General features: G+C 39.5%; 1 protein-coding gene across 1 annotated transcript; it reads right to left on the bottom strand.

Moving 5' to 3' along the window:
- Positions 1-10,307: 10,307 nt before the first annotated feature.
- Positions 10,308-20,283, bottom strand: LOC110465060. Its single transcript, XM_021520636.1, has 4 exons — positions 20,257-20,283; positions 19,517-19,962; positions 10,752-10,912; positions 10,308-10,585 (listed from the first exon to the last, which is right to left on the bottom strand). Exons 1-4 carry the CDS (start codon positions 20,281-20,283, stop codon positions 10,308-10,310), a joined length of 912 nt encoding a protein of 303 aa, XP_021376311.1.
- Between the last annotated feature and the right edge of the window lie 586 nt (positions 20,284-20,869).

The following is a 20,869-nucleotide window of genomic DNA, read 5'->3' as shown; positions in this document are numbered from 1 at the left end:
AACTGATGCCGACTTTATAGTGCTACCTCACTGAAACATACTGCCGAAGACACCCAGCAGGACGCCCCACCCGGTCACATTATACTGACAACGGGCGAACCAGTCGTCCCACTCCTAATTTGCTGAGCGTTAAGCAGGAGTAGACACTACCATTTTTAAAGACTTTGGTATGTCTCGGCCAGGGGACAGAACCCAAAACCTTCCTCACAGGGGCGAACGCTCAACAAATGGCCAAAAGTGAGGCATTGTCAAGGGAACCTATATATCAAGCTAATGATTCAAACATAAGACCATACATATAACAACATGAAAAATGTTAAATTTGTTCTGGTCATACTCAACAAATTAACTGTTGTTATTAGAAATTTGCATTATCATCATGTTGTGTCATTAGACCATGTGATTAACATTAACAGTTTAAAGAGTAACCTCAAAACAAATAATCTCATAAAGCAAACAAAAACCATAAGTCTCCTCTACCATTTCAAATATCTGATATAATACAACATACAGCATGCAGTTACTTGCAATGGTAACATTCTGTTATAATACTCTGTAACAGTTCAGCATATATTGTATACCAGAACTCGTATATCATAACCACTGATCTCAAGCATCATGATCTCGCATATAAACCATGAAATATAAACCATAAAAAACTTCTGACAGTAGCAACCTACAGTGTTCATAAACCTATTATGCCCAGTATGTAGACTTTCACATTTCCTTAATAGTGCATGCAATTTAAGATACAGTGTATCGACTTAAATGTCACAAGAGTAAACAATGACAACCTGACTACTTTACACATGGTTGTCCCTCACGAATCTTTGCTCTTGTTTTTAAGTCCAACTCAAGAAAAGAAAATCACCTTGCATTTTGAGCAGGCTCACCTTTCAAGTGAACTAAGTATTCATGACTTTCCTAAATTCCTCATTGCAACGACACGTTTGACCTTGTCATGGTCTGATTTAGAGCGTCCCTGCAGGTAGGGCGTAAGAATTGTACCTGCTGCCCCCAATTGCATGATCGTATGAGGCGACTAAATTTGGGACCTTATCTCTTCTCTCCTTTCTAAATAACTTTCTTCTTCCTAATGTCTCCCTTGACAATGCCTCACTTTTGGCCATTTGTTGAGCGTTCGCCCCTGTGAGGAAGGCTTTGGGTTCTGTCCCCTGGCCGAGACATACCAAAGTCTTTAAAAATGGTAGTTTCTACTCCTGCTTAACGCTCAGCAAATTAGGAGTGGGACGACTGGTTCGCCCGTTGTCAGTATAATGTGACCGGGTGGGGCGTCCTGCTGGGTGTCTTCGGCAGTATGTTTCAGTGAGGTAGCACTATAAAGTCGGCATCAGTTTCGCGCTATCACAAGGAGACAAACACGAACATATCGCAGCCTCCCAAAATACACACACATACACTACACGCATGCATCTTGCACCCAGGGGAGGCCGTCCTTAAATGACCATAGCTGTTAATAGGACGTTAAACAAAATCAAACAAACAAACAAACAAACTGATTTAGAGTTAGAAATTTCCGCTGGATCCACATGATCAGAGTCCCTGAATCGCAGTGGTTTCTGACGAGAACGTTGCGGGCGACAAGGAAAACCTTGAATCGGCAGCTCGGTTGACTGTCTCTTCAATCTATCTGATGATCCATCAACAGACTGTGGTGCACTCTTGGAATGTTGATGGGGCAGCGGAAGCTCGGGGAACAGTTCCGGTATTTGTCTAGGCACAATGGAATCAGATCTGCTCTCATTGTTAAGAAATTTAATTTTAGAATCAGATGAATTTGCGATGTCGTTTGACATTTTTTCGTGTTCAGAAGATTCTTCAGAAGTTTTCTGGGGGATATCAATCTCTGTAGGTTTATCAAAATCATAAATGGGGAGTTGATCCACATCAGTAGTAGCATTATCCCACCTCTGACAAAAATGTAGCAATTTCATTGGATGGCTCGAACCTCATACCAACCCGTATTATGCTACCTGCAGGGGGTTTATTTTCCGTATTACCCCTCTGTGGAGCCTCACTATCGTGACGCCATGTTTTCGTGACGTCACACCGACGGCAGACAACGTAAACAAATTTGGCAGCGAGGTTTGCTTATCTATCTTCTCGCAACACACAAAAAAGCAACAAGAGATCGGCAACAACTAAAAGCCTACTTAACGGAGAAACAGTAACCAACCAATTTCGAAACGTTTGACAAAGTCGCACTAAATGAGACGCTGTCCCACTTTTACATGGACCTCCGGAAACCGGGTTGATGCTCTTTAAGGCATCCCTCGATCTGGTGTTGCAGAGATGCCATTCTCCGAGATCTGATGACAGAGAAAACAGCAAGACTTTCAGCAATGTCGTTTGAATACTTTCTCAACATCTTTCATGTGTTGTTCCATATTTGGAGAACTAATGAGGACATCGTCAATGTCACAAAGGCAAGATTTAAAAGTGAGTCCTCTCAAGACTTCGTCCATCAGGAGCTGAAAACTACTTGGGAGCTTGCTTAAACCCATAGGGAGCCTTTGAAAGTATGTGAAACAGGTGTTGAATGCAGTTAGTCCAGAACTATCAGAGTATATTGGCATTTGAAAAAATCCCTGTGACAAATCAACGGAGGTAAAGTATGATCGTTTTCTATCCGCAAAAGATTCTGTGAGTTCTTGGATATTTGGAATTTGATATTGGAATGTCTGAATTTGGGAATTGAGATATCTTAAATCTACACATAATCTAAATTGAGACATGCTAGATGTTTTGGTTGATTTGAATGATGCTTTTTAGATACAAGTACAACTGGACTGGTGATGAGGATCTGTTCAGACTCGCTAACTTGTGTTATGATTCCTTGATCCAACAGTTCATCAAGTTGATGTCGTAATACCTCTCGTTTATCTGCAGGAAGACGATAGGGTCTTTGATGCTTTGGCATAACATCGGGTTTGAGGAGGATCTTGTGTTTAACAAACTCAGTGTAGCCAAGGTTTGGTGACTCAGGAGTGACAAACAGCGCTTTGTGTCGACGGAGCAATATGAAGATTTCCATTCTCTTTTGGTGTCAAGTGTTCTGGGATATGAAACAGTGAATCGAACACTGTCAGGAGAAAACTGGAAAGTATCAAAATCCAATGAATATTCAAACTTCGCCAAAACTTTTCCTTGCAGCAAATTAACAGGATTTGAAGTAGGATTTTAAATCTTAATTGGAACTACACCATCCTTAGCAACTGTCACCAATGTCCTGGCAACCATTAAGCTTTTGTGAACACAGTCTACTTCCAGAACATATGCCCTGTGAACCACATAGTATATGTTTTGGTACTGCCAAAACCGTCCAACCCTGCCCTAACTTGTTACTCGCCGCAGGGGGATACCACCTCCACACAATATCCCTCCCTGAATATTCTCTCCTCTGATTTCTGATCATAGTACATTTTCTGTCTGGTTGCAGCTTCTTCTAGTTTCCCATGTACAAACTCAAATGCCGACCTCATCACACTCTAAACGCATTCCCTATAGGACACCTCTGTTCATATTCTGCTGGTAGGCCCACCATAATATCTAGATGACATGACAACTCACGACCCAACATGACTAGGTTTGGACTACATTCAGTACTACTATGTCTAGTTGACCTATACACCATCATCACATAGGGTAAGTTATCATCCCAATAATTCCTATTTTCATTTACGAAGGCTGATAGCATTAGAACTAGGATACGATTCAACATTTCCATCAGTCAAAACATGTCAAATATAGTTAAAGAAAAAATAGCGAACAAATGTTCTAAAAGAAAACTAAGAGCCGACCCCAAATACACATCTAAAGAAAAGAAATCACAAACTGGATTTACTTAAGATATCACTGTGAATGAATTCCACAAAACCATTGCTGATGGCCCGACTTGTGTGTGTACAAGTTATTAAACCTGGTTTAGACCTTCAGTAACAGAGCTTTCTGAGACTCTCCCACATAGTCCATATTTTAGGTCACCTGAGACAAAGTCTCAACTGACCTACTGCGATCATCCAACTCAAGTCGGCAGCAGATACGTTCCTTATCACATTAAAGCCTGGTCTGTACACAGAGGCATATATGTTAAATGCCTCTGTCCACTTCTCAAATTTAAGACATTTTCGTTTTGGAGTTTTAGCTATGCCCACTCCACGGTGTTGATTATTGGTAATGGAGATATCCTCCTCAAAATCTATGAATTCATTTGCCCACACTCGCTCTTTGATTTTAATGGGGACCCTGACATGATGGGGACGGCAAGATATAGCCGGTGGTAAACATGTCCACTATCTGTGTTCACACACCCACCTGTAGGCAACTACATATAAGGTGTTAAGCCCAATGTCTCGCATAGTTGTAGTAACTTTGGTCCAGTTCATCATCTGCCAAACAGCTATTGTGTCTCGTAATAATAACAAACGAATTCCTTAAAACACCCCTCAATATATAAAATATATGATGGATCCCAACTTCCTATCATAATTGACAAACTCATACACCAAGGAAAGGATGTGGGACAATTAGGTCTGTAGTGCCATAGGGTGAAGTAAACAATGCCTACCTGCTGTACAAGTCATTAATTGTTCAACATTCGGTCACATGCATGTTTAATTGCTAACCGCATGCTCCGGTAAAACTTCTGTGTCCCAGTTTCATTTAAGTGACAACCATCATGTAAGAAAAGCTGCAGCGGACTATTAAATATTCTTTTATGTGGCAAGATAGAAACACATTCCTGTGCGAGCAACAACACTGTCAAACCTTTGTTTACATTTTTCCGCCTGACCTCGTATAGGTGCGGGGCCATCCCACGGGGGCGCGGTCATGGGAATATTTCACACACATAAACCAGAGCCCCAAAAATTGTTGGACATCTCAAGACCAAAGTTATAAATGTCGTATGCTAAACTGTCTGCAGATAAATTGCTGTCGCACAGATCATTTCCTCCTATTTGCAAAATCACTATATGTGGGTGCAATTGTTCTAAATAATGACGACAGGACGAGCGTACACCCCTTACGGTACCTCCCCCGTACCCACAGTCGCTGATCTGACACTGTTTTAAACCGAAATTCTCAAATTTACCACTGTTCACCGCCTCAAACAGTCTCCTAATTAAGCTGTAGTTTAACAGATGCCATGCATACATTCAAATAAACAAAGTTGAATACTGAAGTGTGCAGAAAATGTGTTGTCGATTTTCTCCCGCTCGGGTCACTGCTAAGACTTGTAAACACAGGCGGGTTAACAGCCTCCTTTAGGTCCACACGGAATCAAAATCTCTTTCACATGCTGTAATGATCAACTAGGCTAATCAAATGTAGATGGTTTGAAATTGATCCCGAAAACTGCTTAACTGTAAGATACTGCTTAACTATAAGACAAATAAAGTTCTCTCGTGGAGGCTGAATGAAAACTTTTTTTCTGCTTAAGCTGGAAGTGACGCTTCAAATTGCGCATGCGTGTCAAGATTGTTCCCTAATATGGCTTGACCAATCAAATTAGAGAAGTTTCTCATCCGATTATATAAAATAATTTGAATTTGAAATGCCTACTTTTTAATATAAAATCATACAAACATAATTTAAAAGTAATTCCCTTAATATATTTGTGAAGAGTTCCAACTTTTGTTGGGTTTTTGGACACAGCTGATGACTACGTCTGAGGTAAGGAAAGGTTCCTCCATGTCATCACTGTTTGTCAACATGTGTTCCATGTGCTAACTTCTCAGAAATTGGGTCGAGTACCTCATTGTGTAATAGCGTGTGTTGAATTTGTCTGTATTCTCTTTGGAATTCCAATTGTTGTGCCAAGTGACAAGTGAGCTTATGCCGTGGCGCGGCTTCCGGCGTCCGGCGTCAATATTTTATTTTAAACGACTTCTTAATAACCGAAAGGCCTAGGGTGTCGATATTTGGCCAGAAGCAAACTGGGATCAATTACTACAAAGTTTGTTAAAATTAATGACCTTCACCCATTTTCAAGGTCACAGGGGTCAAATATGTTAAAAACTTTAAACATCTTCTTCTCGATAACCAAGCGATATCAGTCTTCTCCTAAAATCAAATATGTCCTTGATTTAATGAAATTATCATTTAATATGCCGAATTTAGGCAAATAGCCTTTAAAGGATGTGGAAATAAGTGATAAATGACCTATGGTCCTTTCGCTGCATGCACTTGGGAGTAGGGTTAGCTTATGACGAAAAAGGACCACCATTTTATATCTTCATTTACAACATAATTTGCTAGTTGTTTTTGCTGATTTCAGTTTTAACAACTTTTATAGGACAAACAGTTGAACAATTGGATGTGACAACAGGCATTGGCCGATATAAGTCTTCTCCTAAAATTATCAAATATGTCCTTGATTTAATGAAATTATCGTTTAATATGCCGAATTTAGGCAAATAGACTATATATGATGGTGAAATAACGAGAAATGACCTATGGTCCTTTCGCTTCATAAGCTTTGGAGTAGGGTTAGCTTATGACGAAAAAGGACCACCATTTATATCTTCATTTACAAAACAATTTCCTAGTCTGTGTCCTTGATTTAATGAAAATAATGGTTTAAATATGCCGAATTAAGGCAAATAACCTTTATATGATGGTGTAATAAATGATAAATGACCTATGGTCCTTTCGCTGCATGCGTTTGGGAGTAGGGTTAGCTTATGACGAAAAAGGACCACTATATCTTCATTTACAACATAATTTGCTAGTTTTTGTCCCTGATTTAATGAAAGTTATGTTTTAAAGATGCCGAAATAAGGCAAATAACCTTTATAGGATGGTGAAATAAATCATAAATGACTTATGGTCCTTTCGCTGCATGCGCTTGGGAGTAGGGTTAGCTTATGACGAAAAAGGACCACCATTTTATTTCTTCATTTACAAAGTAATTTGCTAGTTTTTGTCCTTGATTTTAATTTTAACAAATTTTATTGGACAAACAGTTGAACAATTGGATGTGACAACAGGCATTGGCCGATATAAGTCTTCTCCTAAAATCAAATAAGTCCTTGATTTAATAAGATTATCGTTTAATTTGCCGAATGTAGGCAAAAAGTCATTATATGATGGTGAAATAATGAACAATGAACAATGGTCCTTTCGCTGCATAAGCTTGGTGGTAGGGTTAGCTTATGACGAATAAGGACCACCATTTATAACTTCATTTACAAAACAATTTGCTAGTTTTTGTCCTTGATTTAATGAAGATAATGGTTGAAAGATGTCGAATTAAGGCTTATAACCTTTATAGGATGGTGAAATAAATGATAAATGACCTATAGTCCTTCCGCTGCATGCCCTTGGGAGTAGGGTTAGCTGATGACGAAAAAGGACCACCATTTATATCTTCATTTTCAAAACAGTTTGCTAGTTTTTGACCTTGATTTAATGAAAATAATGGTTGAAAGATGACAAATTTTCATATCAAGACTATAATATAACATATTAAAGTGTTGTCCTTTTTCAGCATACCTTAACCCCAGTCCCTAACTGATGACAACGGGGAATTTATTTTCATCTGTCTTATTTTTTGAAGAATTGGTATGTAGTTTGATTTTGATACTAGGAAGCATTTTTAGAATTCTTTTACGATATAAAAGCAAAGAAAATGCTAATAATTGGGGTATGTCCTTTTTCAGCATAGAAATTGTAAGGCATATGCCTTAGGTAAAAAAACACCATTTTTTTTCTTTTCTTGGAATCACTTTTAATTGACATCAAACGATAAAGTATTCTCTAAAAAATCCTAGCAAATAAGTGCTAATCAGCATGACTTGATTCAGTGAGAGCAAATGTTATCATTCTTTATATTTCCATATTAACTGTTTCTTTAAATTGCATGGCCACCGCGTTGGGGCGTGCGTAACACTGACGACAGTTTTAATCATCATGAATCGGGTTCACAAGGCTTAGTTTAAATGCTTGAAGGAATGTTTCCATATTGCCATTTACTACGTCACTCAATTTTTGTCTATATTTTGCCCTTTTTTCCATGCGTTATTTGCTGTTCTAACGCGATCAGCCAGTTACTTCAGCGTAAATTTATATTTTAAATTTCTGCCTTCCACTGTTTCCTCTAACATCATGGCCACCGCCCTCTGGTTGATGCTAGCATTGGGGCGAGCGTATAACTGCTGACACAGTTTTTTGATGGTGTCTTGTTCCGTTCTTGTAAATTGGTCTTCTTGAGCTTGTAGCTGAGACATCCAGTTGTTCAATTTGTTCATTGGTTTGGTTTTCCATTGGTTGACTGTCTTCGTCATCCTGGACTTTATCTGGCTCCCCAGTAGCTTGTTCTTCTGCCTCATATCTCTCTTCCTCCTCATATCTCTCTTCCTCCTCCTCCACTGTGGTATGCTTACCCAACACTACTTCGTTGATGATGGCGCTGATTGACGATGCCTCTTTTTGCCGCTGATGCAGGTGGTAGTATACGTCAGCGGTCGTAGAGCGGTGAGTCATGTGTGACGCCAAAGCCTCTCGGTCATCCGGATGTGATTCCTTCACTGACGTTGGTCATTTTTCTAATTTTAGTTGCAGATAACTTTCTTCTTCCTAATGTCTCCCTTGACAATGCCTCACTTTTGGCCATTTGTTGAGCGTTCGCCCCTGTGTGGACGGCTTTGGGTTCTGTCCCCTGGCCGAGACATACCAAAGTCTTTAAAAATGGTAGTTTCTACTCATGCTTAACGCTCAGCAAATTAGGAGTGGGACGACTGGTTCGCCCGTTGTCAGTATAATGTGACCGGGTGGGGCTTCCTGCTGGGTGTCTTCGGCAGTATGTCTCAGTGAGGTAGCACTATAAAGTCGGCATCAGTTCCGCGCTATCACAAGGAGACAAACACGAACATATCGCAGCCTCCCAAAATACACACACATACACTACACGCATGCATCTTGCACACAGGGGAGGCCGTCCTTAAATGACCTTAGCTGTTAATAGGACGTTAAACAAAATCAAACAAACAAACAAACAAGTTGCAGATATGTTTACGGCGCTGGCCAAATCCGGAACCAAACTCCATATCTTATTAATGGCAGCGTTGACACTAGACGCAGCTAGTTTGCCCGGACGAGATCCAGTCTGTGGCCATGTCAAAAAAAGCGGCGCATCCTCACCATCGAGATCCGAATGGTACTCAGGTAATTGATTTCGAAACCTCGATATGTAGGTCTTCAGCTGACGGTGGAGTTCTGCTGAAAGGGCAGTTCTGTATCCAGTTTTATGGTTGGACACCGTCAAAGTGTGGATGCCCCGATGTTCCTGGGCAAATGTAAATGATCTCATGTTCAGATTGGATATGGCGCCTGCTCTTTGGGCGTTCGAAGCCAACACAGTCAAAATAATATAATTTCTGACCAGACAGTACGTTTGCTGGTCAAACTTTACCATGTCTCCTTCCGTGGCCTTTTGAATATAACCCTTTGCTAGGTTTGAGTTGGAAGAACTCAGGAACACTTGCATATTATCCTGTTCCATTCATTCCTCAACATCAATTACCTGCCGTGCCATGGCCCTTTCTTTGGATAATTTTGACATTGCACCTGTCCAGCGCTGTACGGCATTCCGAAGCTGGTTAATCTTCTCTATCCCAGCAAGACCTTCGCACTCAAGAAATCCGAAAAACTCCGTCAGGGATCCAAGGTAGCTCTTGATTGTTCCTGGCTGCAGTTTCTGCTTTTTGGGATCGACCCAAAGATTCAAAATATCCTTTGGCTTGAGTAACGAAGCCAGTGTCATTTCAGGGTCGACTGCCTTCCAAATAGCTCTCACCTGGTGTGTATGCTGTTGCGCAACCCTCTAATCTTTGCACCGCTCACTGCTGGACATCCATTTTTCGAAAATGTCCATCAATGTGACTGGCTGTTTTGTCTCGGCAGTTTTGAGCACTTCGACCTGCTGACCTTTACGAGGTTGATTGGAGAAAGTGGCGCTCTTTGCCTTCTCCGAGTCCTCCTCCGACGTCATACGATGTGTGTTCTGTAAATGTTTGTCCAGCCTCTGGATCATTGCAGTGCAGTTCGGCATGGGATAGTTCTTATACCTTCTCGAGGGTTTTTCGCCCTCTTTGTGCGACGGTTTAGTGGCCCTGTTCAGCGCTGAGGAGATTCTTGTCTGTAATGGAGAATTATCATGGGCGTGGCGCATATGCCTTGCCATGTCAAGGACTTAAATTCCACATAAGTTGCAAAGTTTGCGGGGACGGGGATTTGCGGACCCCTGCCTCTTTCTCTTTGTCCTGGGGTTGTGTTGTTGCGCTGTCCTAAGTTGTCTCGACACTTCTCTCCCTCTGGTGTTGGTTTCGCTCGCCTCCGAGACAAGCTGGATCTTCACGATTCTTTTTGGGTTTTGCTACTTTTAGTTGTGTCGCTGGAAGCGGCGAAGGTGGGATCATTTCGATTCCTTCCTCCTCACTGCTGCTCTCATCGGGGCTTTGCTTTGTTGGATCGTAATCAACATCCTTGTCGTCATCAAAATTTTCGTTGTCGGACTCCACATCTTGGCGCTGGCTTTTCCTCCTTTCTGAGTGGGCCTTCATTGCTTGGATCAAGTTTTTGTATGTAGGTAGCCTTTGCCCGGCAACTTTCATTCAGAGGTTGAAAGTCAAACAGACCGGACGTCGTTGCAACCTTCTCTTTATTTGAGGAAACACTTGGTGTTTTTGGTTTCAGAGGAGCAAATTGTGCTAAATGCACCTCGGCCTCACCCTCCGTCTCCTCCAATGTTGCCTGCTCATGTTTGTCCTCGTCAGTATCAGGGTTGCATTCCATTACAGTATCCTCCTCTGCCTCATCAACCACCAGTTTCTGCTTTTTGGCAGTTTGTTTCTTTCGCCATGTAAAGGCTGTGCGCTTTCGTGGCATTCTCCTGAAAAAGAAAAAACATTGTTTACAGAAGTGTCAAAATAAATAATTTTTAAATAAACAACATACCATTTATATATATATGTGTGTTTTCATATTATTAGCTCACCTGCCCGAAGGCGTTCGTGGTGCGTCGTCCGTCGTCCGTCAACTTTTCCTTTAAACAACTTCTTCTTAAGAACGGATAGGCCTAGAGTCGTGATATTTGGCTGAAAGCTTTGTTGGTAGGAGCCCTACAAAGTTTGAGAACGAAAATGACCTTGACCTACTTTAAAGGTCACAGGGGTCAAATATGTCAAAAACTTCAAATGACTTCTTCTGAAGAACTAAAAGGTATGAATCTTCATATTTGGCTGATTGCTTCCTGGGATGGAGCTTAACAAAGTTTGAGAATGAAGATGACTGACCTACTTTCAAGGTCACAGGGGTCAAATATGTCAAAAACTTAAAACGACTTCTTCTGAAGAACTAAAAGGTATTGAATCTTCATATTTGGCTGATCGGTTCCTGGGATGGAGCCCAACAAAGTTTGAGAATGAAAATTACCTTAACCTACTTTCAAGGTCACAGGAGTCAAATGTGTAAAAAGCTTCTAGCGACTTCTGAAGAACTGAAGGAAATAGAATCTTTATATTTGGCTGGTGGCTTCCTGGGATGGAGCCTAACAAAGTTTGAGAATGAAAATTAGTTTGATCTACTTTCAAGGTCACAGGGTCAAATATGTCAAAAACTTCAAACGATTTCTTCAGAAGAACTAAAAGGTATTGAATCTTTATATTTGGCTGATTGGTTCCTGTGATGGAGCCCAACAAAGTTTGAGAATGAAAATTACCTTCACCTACTTTCAAGGTCACAGGAGTCAAATGTGTAAAAAGCTTCAAATGACTTCTTCTGAAGAACTGAAGGGTATATAATCTTTATATTTGGCTGGTGGCTTCCTGGGATAGAGCCTAACAAAGTGTGAGAATGACAATTAGTTTGATCTACTTTCAAGGTCACAGGGTCAAATATGTCAAAAATTCAAATGACTTCTTCTGAAGAACTGAAGGGTATATAATCTTTATATTTGGCTGGTGGCTTCCTGGGATAGAGCCTCACAAAGTTTGAGAATGAAAATTAGTTTGATATACTTTCAAGGTCACAGGGTCAAATATGTCAAAAACTTCATACGATTTCTTCTGAAGAACTAAAAGGTATTGAATCTTCATATTTGGCTGATTGGTTCCTGCGATGGAGCCCAACAAAGTTTGAGAATGAAAATTACCTTGACCTACTTTCAAGGTCACAGGAGTCAAATGTGTAAAAAGCTTCAAATGACTTCTTCTGAAGAACTGAAGGGTATAGAATCTTTATATTTGGCTGGTGGCTTCCTGGGATAGAGCCCGACAAGAGGTCACAGGGGAAAATATGTCAAGCAACTTCTGAAGAATCAAAAAGCATAGAATCTTGTAATAATATTTTGCTGGTAGTTTCAACAGATGGAGCCAACAACGTTTGTGAGGGAAATATTTTTAGTGCAATATAATATTGAATGAGAATAGGTTGCTATGACTGCTTAAATATTCAGGTGAGCGATACAGGCCCTCTTGGGCCTCTTGTATACAACAGACAAAATACGACATATTTAACATTTTTAGGTTCATTGATAAATGATGATTGTTCTATGGTCCTTTCGCTGCATAAGCTTGGGAGTAGGGTTAGTTTATGCTGAAATAGGATATCACCTTAGATCTTAATATTTACACTTATTTGCTAGAACTCTTTAGCAGTTACACGAAGCCTATCGAATACTTAATCGATTTATGTCGATTAAAAGTGATTCCGAGAAGAAAAAAAATGCGATTTTTTTTTGTCTAATGCATATGCCCTACAGGATGTATGCTGAAAAAATACCATATACAGGGTTAACATTTTTAACTTTAGAACGCTATCAAGGAGATGATATTTGGCCAGTAGCATGCTTGGGTGAAGGGCTACGAAGTTTGTTAAAATGAATAACCTTCAATTATACTCAATGTCACAGGGGTCAATTGTCTTAAAAAACATTTAAACAACTTCTGAATAACCAAAATGCCCAGGGTGATGATATTTGGCCAGTAGCATGCTTGGGTGAAGGGCTACCAAGTTTGTTAAAATGAATGACCTTCACCCATAATCAAGGTCACAGGAGTTAATTGTCTTAAAAACCTTAAAACAACTTCTTCTGAATAACCAAAAGGCTCAGGATGTTTATATTTAGTCAGTAGCATGCTGGGATCAAGGACTACTATGTTTGTTAAAGTGAATGACTGACTTATATTCAAGGTCACAGGGGTCAAATTTGTTTAAAGTCTTTAAACGACCTCTTCTGAATAACCATGGGTCCCAGGATGTTGATACTTTACAAGTTGCATCCTGAGATGAACGGCTATACAATTTGTTCGACTTTCAATCACAGGGGTGAAATGTTTTAAAAAAAAACACAGGGTCTTTTGAATGAATTTTAATCATAAATACTGATATTTTGCATGTAGCTTTATTTTAGATCACTTTTAAGGTTACAAGTGTGAGATTTATACCAGGTGAGCGATGCAGGCCCATTGGGCCTCTTGTTTTAATTAATTTTCGTAGTTTCATTGGGTCCATCTGAAGGCGTGTTGTGATCATCACTCTCACCACTGCAGTCCGTATCTATGTCAGGCAACTTGCGTTTCTTCGCTGAGCCTAAGGATATTGTCACATGATTGACAGTTGGACAGTCTCCCATCACATTGTCGAGTGCATCTTCAAATTCGTAGCTTTTCTTGTTACCACTTTTCTTATTGTGATGTTTTGTGTTTTTATAGGCCCTAGTGATCGTCTTCCATCGGCCAGAGTTTTGGTCTGTATATCTGGCCCCAATCCTTCCCGCTTGTTGTTGTACAAGTTGAAATACATTTAACAGTTGTTACAGTAAAAAAAAAATCAATAAAAAAATCACCATGGCCCTAAATGACCACAGCCGTCGATGGGCCGTTAAACATAAACAAAGAAACAAACAGTTGTTACAGATAAAAAATACAGCTACACTAGCTAATTACGTAGCTCCCACTCACCGACGATGGTGTACTATCAAAGGCCACTCTGATTACTGTTATTCAATCAAAGCAGTTTTAATCTTCTCTATCATAAAGTATACGTTTTTATTTTATTGAACTGAAATACGGGCTTGTGTGTAAAATCGGAACATTCTATTAAAAAATGCTCCACTGTAAATGGAGTGTCAATTTTAAACCTACTATTCGTACAGCCATTCATTTATGGCAGCAACGTTGGTCTCTTGAGACCACCAAAAAACTTTTTAAGATACAACCGAAACTTAAAACATCTATTCCCAGTCTGAAAGATCGTAGAGAGGAAGTTGTCCTCGCTCGGCTCCGCACTGGGCACACATATCCTACTCATTCGTACCTTTTAAAACGAGAAGATATACCTTCATGCCATGCATGTGACACTCCAGTTACAGTGGGACATTTTTTAATAGAATGTTCCGATTTTAAACACATTCGTGATAACTACTTTCGAGTCCCGGACATGAAAACACTTTTCAGTTTCGTGGATTCGAAGGCATTATTTAACTATTTGAAAGACATCGGTCTATTTTATAGACTCCTGATGTCTTTTAACCCACATTATCATTTTTGACGTTATATATATATCGCATATTCCATATCATCTGTTCGTTATGTTATCTCTTTTATTATTTTAACTCCCTTTTATTATTTTTATTATCTACACATACAATGCGAATACTTTTAAAATGAACCATTTTATCTGATTTTATCTTCGCTATTCACATGTTTGTTAAAAAAGTAAAATAAATAAATCACCATGGCCCTAAATGACCACAGCCGTCGATGGGCCGTTAAACATAAACAAACAAACAAAATGATCGGATAAACAACATGGCCGACAGGCAGCCATCTTGGATTTTGATAGTGAAAGTTTGTGATCGCTATTTCTCAAGAAGTACTAGAGGGATCTTTCTCAAATTTTAAATGTAGGTTCCCCTTGATTCCTCGTTGTGTATGTTATATTTTGAGACTGATCATAAAAACAAAATGGATTAAAAGAACTAAACAGATCTTTTTCATATTGCAATGATCGATTATATTTCTTTCACGTTAAGTACTGTACTAGTAAATATGTGAAATGACAAACTCACTTTGAAGGTTGGCTTTCATACACATCAGCATTAGGTTTAGATCAAAAGTTACCTCAAGGTGCATTTACTGTTAACATGACTCGATCGAACAGATTAGAGGAAAGAAGAGAAAAGATCGAACTGACAAAGAACTAATGAAGATGGTACAAAGGTGGGCGTCAATATCCCTCTGGGATCTCCTGTTCAAAATACTTTCGTTTGCCTTGCTGGATAAGTTGTCTACTTGGACATACAATCACTTGAAAAGGATGGGTTAATAAGAAAAACTAATCTTTGACAGTTTAACTCTGACCTCAACTATTTTAAGGATTAAAATCATTAAACCTTACCTTAAGTTTACAAAGTTCAAATTATAACCTGACCACTTTTACTCTAAAAATTGCTAAACACTCAAAATAAACTTAGGAAATAGGAAGAAAGAAAAATTGTAAGATGATAAATAATTCAGTTCATGTTTACACTCGGTAAACCTTACACCACTTTAAGGGTTAAATTATGTATTACACTCGGTAAACCTAACACTAACACCACTTTAATGGTTAAATTAAGTGTACAGGTGATTGGTTAGTCAATTCCATTACGTTTACTGGCTAAGTTGTCGACTTTTGTGTAAACCCACGTCATCCACATTGTTTCGTCGGGCCATAGACCTTTCTCGACTCCCCATTTTCAAAAATTGTCTTCTTGGAATTTGTAGAACGGCTAAAATCGTTCGACACACCCATTTCTTCAATAAAATATATCCACTTCCTGTTCTTGTGCCAGTCGAGCCTAAACTTCTTCCTCTTCCTCACAACAGGTTCCGAATCGCGGAATTATTTGGATCGCTACTGGTGTTGATTCCTCCTCACTGGCTTGTGGCTCTAGGGATGTCGGAATTTCCTGTAAGATTGATGAAATATTTAAGATAAATACTGCATATCATTAACTACTGAAGTGAAGAAAAAATCTATCAACCAGAAAACTGAAATCGTTACAATTTTACCAATAAAACAGCTAAAACACATTAGGATTACGGTCGTACAGACAGTTAGGACAATGAGAAGAACATAAGTGCGAATCATGATCTCCACAAGTTATTTGTACGTCTTAACAAAATGATATTTGCGATGAACATGCCATGCCAGTCAATATTTAGATGTTACATTTGCCTAATATTATTTAAATCTTAACACAATACAACATTTAAGATGTCGTTGTGTTAGGATTGGATACATGGTGAAGGTTGACCCGCTAAAATATTCCACATCTTTTAATATTTCTCTCATATTAGTCATATCTGACCTCACCTCCTTTACCTATTGAAACAGTAGTTAACTGATTTTCTGCGAGTTAGCTTGATCTTTCAATCAATCTCATGATTTCATAAACACTATTAAAAGCAAAAGGAAATTACATATTTCTTTTAAATATTTACCACTGTAGCGCTTTCCCATTAACAAAATTTTATTATTAGTTTTGACATTTTCAAATTCAACATGCTCACAAGCAGCCATTGTATATGCAAAATATATGCATATTGAATAGCAATAACCAATTTTTCCTTATATATTTCTTACTTGTCTTATCATGTCAAGGTCACAGGGGTCAAATATGTTTAAAACCTTTAAACAACTTCTCAAAAACCAAGAGGCCTATGAGGATGCTTTTTGATCAGAAGCATGCTGTAATAGAGGAACCAAGTTTGTTCAAATGAATGACCTGACTTATATCACAGGTCACAGGGGTCAAATATGTTTAAAATATTTAAACAACTTCTCAATGACCAAAAGGCACAGGGTACTGATATTGGGCCTGTAGCATGCTGGGATGAAGGGCTACCAAGTTTGTTCGAATGAATGACCTTGACCCACTTTCAAGATCACAGCGGTAAAATGTGTTAAAATCATCAAACGACTTTTCAGTAACAAAAAAGCCTAGATTACTGGTATCGGGCCTGTAGTATGCATGGATGAAGGGCTACCAAGTTTGTTCAAATAAATGACCTTGACCCTTTTTCAAGGTCACAGGGGTCAAATATATTTAAAATCTTTAAACAACTTCTACTTAATACCCAAGAGGTATAGGATAATGATATTTTGCCAGTAACATGCTGGGATAAAGGGATACCAAGTTTGTTGAAAGTAATAACCTTCAACCTTATTCAAGGTCACAGGGGTCAAATATGTGAAAAACTTTCAACATCTTCTCTATAACCAAACTGCCCAGGGAGATATTTAACCAGTAGCATGCTGAGATGAAGGGATACAAAGTTTGTTGAAATGAATGACCTTCACCCATATTCAAGGTCACAGGGGTCAAATATGTTAAAAACTTTAAACAACTTCTTCTCAATAACCAAAATGCCCACGGTGAGGATATTTGGCCAGTGGCATGCTGAGATGAAGGGCTACAAAGTTTGTTCAACTGAATGACCGTCACCCATATTCAAGGTCACTGGGGTCAAATATGTTTAAAACCTTTGAACGACTTCTTCTGAATAACCGAGAGGCCTAGGGTGATGATATTTGGCCAGTAACATGCTGGGATAAAGGGCTACCAAGTTTGTTCAAATGAATGACCTTCGCCCATTTTTTCTGAATTACTTTAAACTTTAAGTCAAGACGCTGATATTTTGCCTGTAGCTTTATTTTAGTCCTCTTTTAAGGTTACAATTGTGAGATTAAATACCAGGTGAGCGATGCAGGCCCATTGGGCCTCTTGTTTTCGGTCCGCAGATTGATTAAAAGTTTAAAAATGTCATATTTTGGCTCGCCTTCACTAAAGGTTTCAGGCTATGTTACTGCTGACGGCGTCCTTGGCGGAGGTAGTGATGGACCCGTATCCATATTGGGTCTGGGACCCGTAGCTGGGATCGGCACGTCCTGTAACATCTGAAGAGCAGTGGTTTCATCTTGAATTGCACGTCAGAGTTCTTGTTCTAGCGTTTTGATCCTCAGATTGTGAACTTTTTTTCAATAAGCTCGGGCACGTGGTTACCAAACGATTCTTAAAAATCATCTTCTGAGTCACAGTGGTCCGATTAGTCTTATCACATTTTGCTGTTGTTTGTTTTTTTGTTATTTTAATTTTGTTTAACGTCCTATTAACAGCTAAGGTCATTTAAGGACGGCCTCCCCTGTGTGCAAGATACATGCGTGTAGTGTATGTGTGTGTATTTTGGGAGGCTGCGATATGTTCGTGTCACATTTTGCAGATCTTTGAAAATGTCTTTCATTCGTTCACATACATGTGGTCGTTTTGGGCTCGCTCCTGAAGCCATACTGTGTCGGCCAAAAAATTGTCAGAAAAGGAGTTGTTTTCGTGGGCTCTATTCCATTATTATGTCTAAATCGGGGCATCATTAGTTCCACTATCAGTATAAGTTCTGGGTTTTTTTCCAGCTCGAAATCTAAAGGTGCAAACAAATTATTTCTTTCTAGGAACAATATATTCAGTGTAATGAGCTTTTGTTGATCCGCTACTGCCGTAACAACTATATAGTACAGTCATGTGTTTGTCTGGAGACTGATATAGTTATAGCGGGAGCGTTGTCTTCCGGTTCCTCGGGTTGGGTCACTTCTACCAGAACTGTTACGCTGGCTGAAGTTGTTTCTGATTCCAAGCACGAGGCATTGACTAAAATACCCAGTTATACAATTCCCGAAAAAATAAATAAATAAATAAACTAGAAATTGTTGGCTAATAATTTGACGGGCTTTTTCACTGTAAGGACTGATTTGGCCTTCTAATAATAACCTGTGTAAGTCTACAGTAGCTGACTGAGTAGTGAGGGATTCCTGGAGTGCGAAATGGCGTCGGAGAAAGAATGGATAAATATAGGCAGCCAATGGGCGGTGTTCTATATGAATGTAGTCCGTAAAAGTCGTCGCATAGTCCGTCCACTATGTACGGCAGGATGATGTATTGAAATAGCTTTTTGTCTATATCGGTTGGGTTTACCATGCAAAAGGCTGATGTTTATCCACTGCAGTAGAGATGTAAACTGTCCCTACTTTTAAGATTGATAGTGCGTAGTTTGTTTGTTTGATTTTGTTTAACGTCCTATTAACAGATAAGGTCATTTAAGGACGGCCTCCCATGTGTGCAAGATACATGCGTTTAGTGTATGTGTGTGTTTTTACGGAGGCTGCGATATGTTTGTCAAATGTTAATACATACAGACACCGAGATCATCCATCACCTGCTATCTCTCTTGGGGTCGCCTCCACCTCCTCACCAGAATGAATGAAATTGCTGCAATTGGAAATGGATACATCTTTCTCACAAAGGGAAATTCAACTAAACGTATAATTTGTATTTTACTCCAAACATTTACAAAGTTGCTAATGATGGTTAATTTTAATGCAGTTATACTTGATGAGAATATGAAGATAATCATATTGCTTTATGAAAATTTATGAGATTTTAAGAAATCGTAAGTACCCAACAACAATGGTAGTACCACTGCCATAGTTATCAGTGCCACCGCAATGGGGTTGGTGGTGGTGGTCTTGGTGGTCTTGGTGGCCTCGGTGGTGGGGTTGGTGGTTCCCGTGGCATTGGTGGGGTTGGTGGTTCCGTCGCCTCAGTGGTGAGGTTGGTGGTTCCCGTGGCCTCGGTGGCATGGGTGGTGTTGGTGGTTCCCGTGGTCTCGGTGGGGTTGGTGGTTCCGTGGCCTCGGCGGCATTGGTGGAGTTGTTGGTCCCTGTGGCATTGGTTAGGTTGGTGGTCCCGGTGGCCTCAGTGCTGTCGGTGGCATTGGTCCCGGTGGCCTCGGTGACGTTGGTCCCAGTGGTCCTGGTGGCCTTGGTGGTCCCAATGGTCCCGGTGGCCTTGGTGGGGTCAGTGGTCCCATTGGCTTCGGTGGTGGTGACCTCGGCGACATCCACCTAAAGAACAGTATTTAAATTGATCTCAAAAGCTTAAGACATTTCAGAATGATATTAAAACCGTATTAAATAAAATAAAAAATTATAACCAATCAAGAGGACAATAACCACTTGCTTGATCCTTAATCAATCACTCTTCCCTTTATTTAAGATGTAAAACAGGATACATATCCCACAATGATAAACAATGGTTGTGTAGAACATGCTTGTCCTCTATCATGAAAAATAAATTGCCAACATTATCAATTGCCAATAACATGTCTTTCCCTATTAAACCCCCAGAATTAGATTTACATCAGCTTGAAGAAAGGTTAGTAGCATTGCGAATTCCTTTTATGCGAGAACTACCCAGATGTGGTCAATTGAGTATACATGGCAATGTTGTCAATGTTCCAGTAGACATGCAACCAACAATCAAAGCATTACCTCGTCAATTTGAAGAAACCACAATACCAGTTCGAATAAAAAGAAAAATGTCTTACAAAAAGTGTGAATTTACAGAAAATATACGCCCACAGCATGTTCTCACAGCTTTACACTGGTTGTTCAAAAACAGTGACATGTACAGAGATTCTGGTGTTCAAATAGATGAAGATTGGTATTCGAAAATGAACACGAATGCCGAAGAAATCATAAAAACGTTCATGAAAGATTCTCCAGTAAAAGAATGCCAACATTCAGATGATGAAGGAAATGACTCTGACACATTCAGTGAAATAGCTGATGAAGATAGAGTTACTGGAAATGCTGACACATTAATAGAACCAATATGTCCCCAAAGTGATTCCACATACACATTTGCACCTGGGGAAGGTCAACAACCTTTGAGTTTATATTCTGACAAAGATGCTGAGGAGTTATCTTTTCCTTCCATATTTTGTGGTACGCGTAGAGTTGACAACTCTGA

This window comes from Mizuhopecten yessoensis, unplaced genomic scaffold (assembly GCF_002113885.1).
Source record: "Mizuhopecten yessoensis strain PY_sf001 unplaced genomic scaffold, ASM211388v2 scaffold11049, whole genome shotgun sequence".
NCBI classification, from domain to species: Eukaryota; Metazoa; Mollusca; class Bivalvia; order Pectinida; family Pectinidae; genus Mizuhopecten; species Mizuhopecten yessoensis.
This window is presented reverse-complemented; position numbering and strand designations above follow the sequence as displayed.

Bases quoted from the DNA above. Each gene is read 5' to 3' on its own strand.
- LOC110465060 (XM_021520636.1), bottom strand. From the start codon at position 20,283: ATGCTACTAACCTTTCTTCAAGCTGAT. The intron at 10,913-19,516 runs GTACTTACGATT...TTTCTTTTTCAG, and splicing joins GGTACTACCATTGTTGTTGG to GAGAATGCCACGAAAGCGCA. The intron at 10,586-10,751 runs GTGAGGCCGAGG...ACTTGATCCAAG, and splicing joins AACATTGGAGGAGACGGAGG to CAATGAAGGCCCACTCAGAA.